General features: G+C 39.5%; 1 protein-coding gene across 1 annotated transcript; it reads right to left on the minus strand.

Annotated features, from left to right (window-relative positions):
- Window positions 1-324: 324 nt before the first annotated feature.
- LOC100719390 (olfactory receptor 5AN1-like) lies at window positions 325-2,485 on the minus strand. The gene has a single exon (XM_003464272.3). It carries the CDS (start codon window positions 2,483-2,485, stop codon window positions 1,547-1,549), a length of 939 nt encoding a protein of 312 aa, XP_003464320.2. The 3' UTR covers window positions 325-1,546.
- Window positions 2,486-3,318: the final 833 nt, after the last annotated feature.

Raw genomic sequence — 3,318 nt, forward strand, 5'->3', positions numbered from 1 at the left:
ATTTCAAAACACATCAATCAGGGGATCAACAATGGTACATACATTGTTCATTGTCATCCCCAAATCTGAATACCTTTTCATTTACAGCCCTTTCTTAAACAAAATAACTCAAACACAGAGTCTTGTCAGAATTGGACCCACTAGACAATTTTGAGAGCCTAAAGAATCTCCAGAGATATTATATAAAAATAATGACTTCTGTTTGGTATCAGTTTGTTCAGATACAAGTAGTCTGGCAAATCAATAGTCACTGTTACATGGCATGAACTTTTCAACCAAAGCTAGAATGATATATTTTAAGACAGACACATATTAGTCCTGTTATATAGCTCAGTGGCATAAGCATCTGCCAGGCAAGTGCAAGGTCCTGAATTCAATTCCTAGTACAAAACAAAACAAAAAGAATGACACATATGGCCAGAAGTGAATATCCCATCTTTACTATTGTTAATTTCCTCTCTCAGTTTTAGGGCTTCTGAAAAATGCAAAGATTATAGTTTAAAATATTTTATTTCATTTATTGTATTACTCTGATGTAATCAAAACATTGTAGAGCAAAAATGGTGACAATATATAGGCAATGAAAAAGAATGTGTACCAGTTTTCCACATTTGTTATTAGTACCTATAATACTGAATAGTCAGTGACACAATTATAATAAATTCACACAGGTCATCTGACAACAAACTTGAATAGACATTTGAAACTGAGAAATAATGTGGCACCATAGCTCACTGGCTATGTTAATTTGATGAGGAAAGAGGTACCATCATCAGATATTGCTACTGGCCAGCATTTAGACTTTAAATAACCAATCTCATCAAAAATTCCTACAAGATTGTAGATGTAAGAAGCCATATCACCAGTTTTCAAACATTGCTGAGGAAGCCATATCCTTCTTTCTAACCATCTTTGAGATTCAAATCACCTCTTATTCTCAAGCAATGGCTAGTGGAGACAAGCATATGACCCAACACTTATTAGATATTTCCCATAGATTTGCCATACACAGAACTTAGCTGCCTCAGTTTGGTTTTTCCAGAAGACAAACTAGGACCTTTCATAGCTTTATGTATTTAAGGCAGTAAGTGTTTCTCTATCCTCTTCTCCATGGTTCAGAAATATGAAAACCTCAATGATGACCATCATGTCTTTCATGCCATGTCAGGTCACTGGGGAGACAGGGTTTCTGCATCCTAGAGCCTCAGCCACGGTCTTCTTTAAAAGCAGAGGATTAAGACTAAGCAGTCTTCAATCTCATAAGCAAAAATAAGAAGAAAGTTTCTAAAACATTCAGTTTCATCAGTACTTGTGGACAAAAGTAAGAGGCCCTGCTTTTCATGAAAACAACAAACCTCAAGAATCACAAGGTGCAGTGCTCCTGCACTGCCCAGTTGGCGATGGGCCACATCGGCCTATTGATTCCATCAAGTTCGGTCTTCCTCAAAACTCAGGATGAATTTTTCAGTCTTTCAAATGCATGCATTACTGCAAATTAAGGTGGGCCTGACAAGCTAACTCTGTCAGAAATCCCAGATTTATGATCTTAGCAGTACACCAGCTTCTTCTGCAACCTCTGGAAGGCGTCTTTGATTTCCTTGTTCTGCAGGCTGTAAATCAAGGGATTCAACATGGGGATCACCACAGTGTAGAAGACTGATGCAAATCTGTCAATGCTGGAAGAGCCACCAGAGCTGGAACTCAAATAGACAAAGATACTGGAAGTATAGAAGAGGGAAACTGCTGTCAGATGAGAAGAACAGGTGTTGAATGCCTTAGACCTGTTTGTAGCTGATGTGATCTTCGTGATGGACACGATTATATAGCCGTAGGAGATCATGATAATGATGACATTTGCTATTCCAAATATCATTGTTAATATAGCAGTCAGGACTTGAATGAAGAAAGTGTCAGTGCAGGATACAGTTAGCAGCTGGGGCATGTCACAGAAGAAGTGCCTGATGACATTGGGGCCACAAAAGTGGAGCTGAAGCAAGACATACAGTTGTGATAAAGAAGAAGTAAGTCCAGCCATGTAGGATCCCAGCACCATCTGAACACAGAGGGTGGGTGACATGATTGAAGAATAGAGCAATGGGTTACAAATGGCAGCATACCAGTCATATGCCATGGCCATCATGAGACAAGAGTCACTCAGCCCCATGGTAGAAAAGATGAAATTCTGGACAATGCAAGCCAGGAAGGTGATAGTTTGCTGCTCCTGGAAGAAGTTGGAGAGCATCTTGGGCACTGTGGAGCTGAAATAGCAGAGATCTATAAAGGACAGGTTACCAAGGAAGAAGTACATGGGTATGTGCAGGTGGGAATCCAGGCTTATTAATACAAGGAGAGACAAGTTCCAGGTTATACCTGTAATGTAGATGAGCAGGAATGTAACAAAGAGCAGCGCTGTGATTCTGGGAAAATCTGAGAATCCCAAGAGGATGAACTGGGTGATGTCTGTAATATTTCCTCCCGTGATCATTGTATCAGTGCTCCTGAAATCAGGAAGGGAACAAGAGAAGATATTGGTGACACAAGTGAAATTATGGAATCACTTTTATGTCACTCTATCTCTTCCTTTAGTAGAACTGGAAAAAGAGATAGGTGTTCAGCTCCACCCAAAGCAATTTGACATAGAAAAAGTGACTAATGTGAGTACTGGTGGGAGATTTCACTATGTGGATAGAGCTCATGAAGATCCTTTCCACTTCTGATCTAATAAAGACATGATCAGTTTGAGGAGTTGGGTGAGGTAAAAAATCAGGTCAAGAAATCCCAGAATGTTGCTGGAATGAGGAAAGGAGGTTCAGGGAGGACCAACACTACCTGAGTGACCTGAGCCAATGTCTCCAGAATATGGAGGTCACCAAAGATGGCAACGGGGAGCTGTTTGAAGATTTCCAAAGAGCATGAGGTCATAACATTAACACTGTCTCCTGCTGCTCAGAAGTCATAAATCAAGCTGCATATTTAAGTGGAAGTCATTATTTCCAAAACAAAATTCCCAAGGGAAAAATTCAAATTAAAAGGTCCTTGTAGTAAAGAAAACTGAGAAACATAGACCAGCATATTCTGGTCTTAGGAAATTCCCCCCAGTAACTCTAAAGTCATTTTTGCTTAGTTCTCAATCATGTTTGCAAGTGTCCGGTGTAGTCTTTGTCTCTTTTGACTCAATGTGGTCCTACTATCCTCACTTCATAAAAGAAAAACAGAAAGGAGCAAAGCTCAAGATCAGATTCTTAAAAAATTACACAACTAGAATGAAGTACCAATCCCTGATTCCAGAGGGGTTCCTGGAATTTTATACATAAGCAT

This window comes from Cavia porcellus, unplaced genomic scaffold (genome assembly GCF_034190915.1).
Source record: "Cavia porcellus strain 051 isolate PalLab524CR breed Dunkin Hartley unplaced genomic scaffold, mCavPor4.1 scaffold_17, whole genome shotgun sequence".
NCBI lineage: Eukaryota > Metazoa > Chordata > Mammalia > Rodentia > Caviidae > Cavia > Cavia porcellus.

What these genes read in the sequence shown, in the direction of transcription:
- LOC100719390 (XM_003464272.3), bottom strand. Translation starts at nt 2,485, where the DNA reads ATGATCACGGGAGGAAATATTACAGACATCACCCAGTTCATCCTCTTG.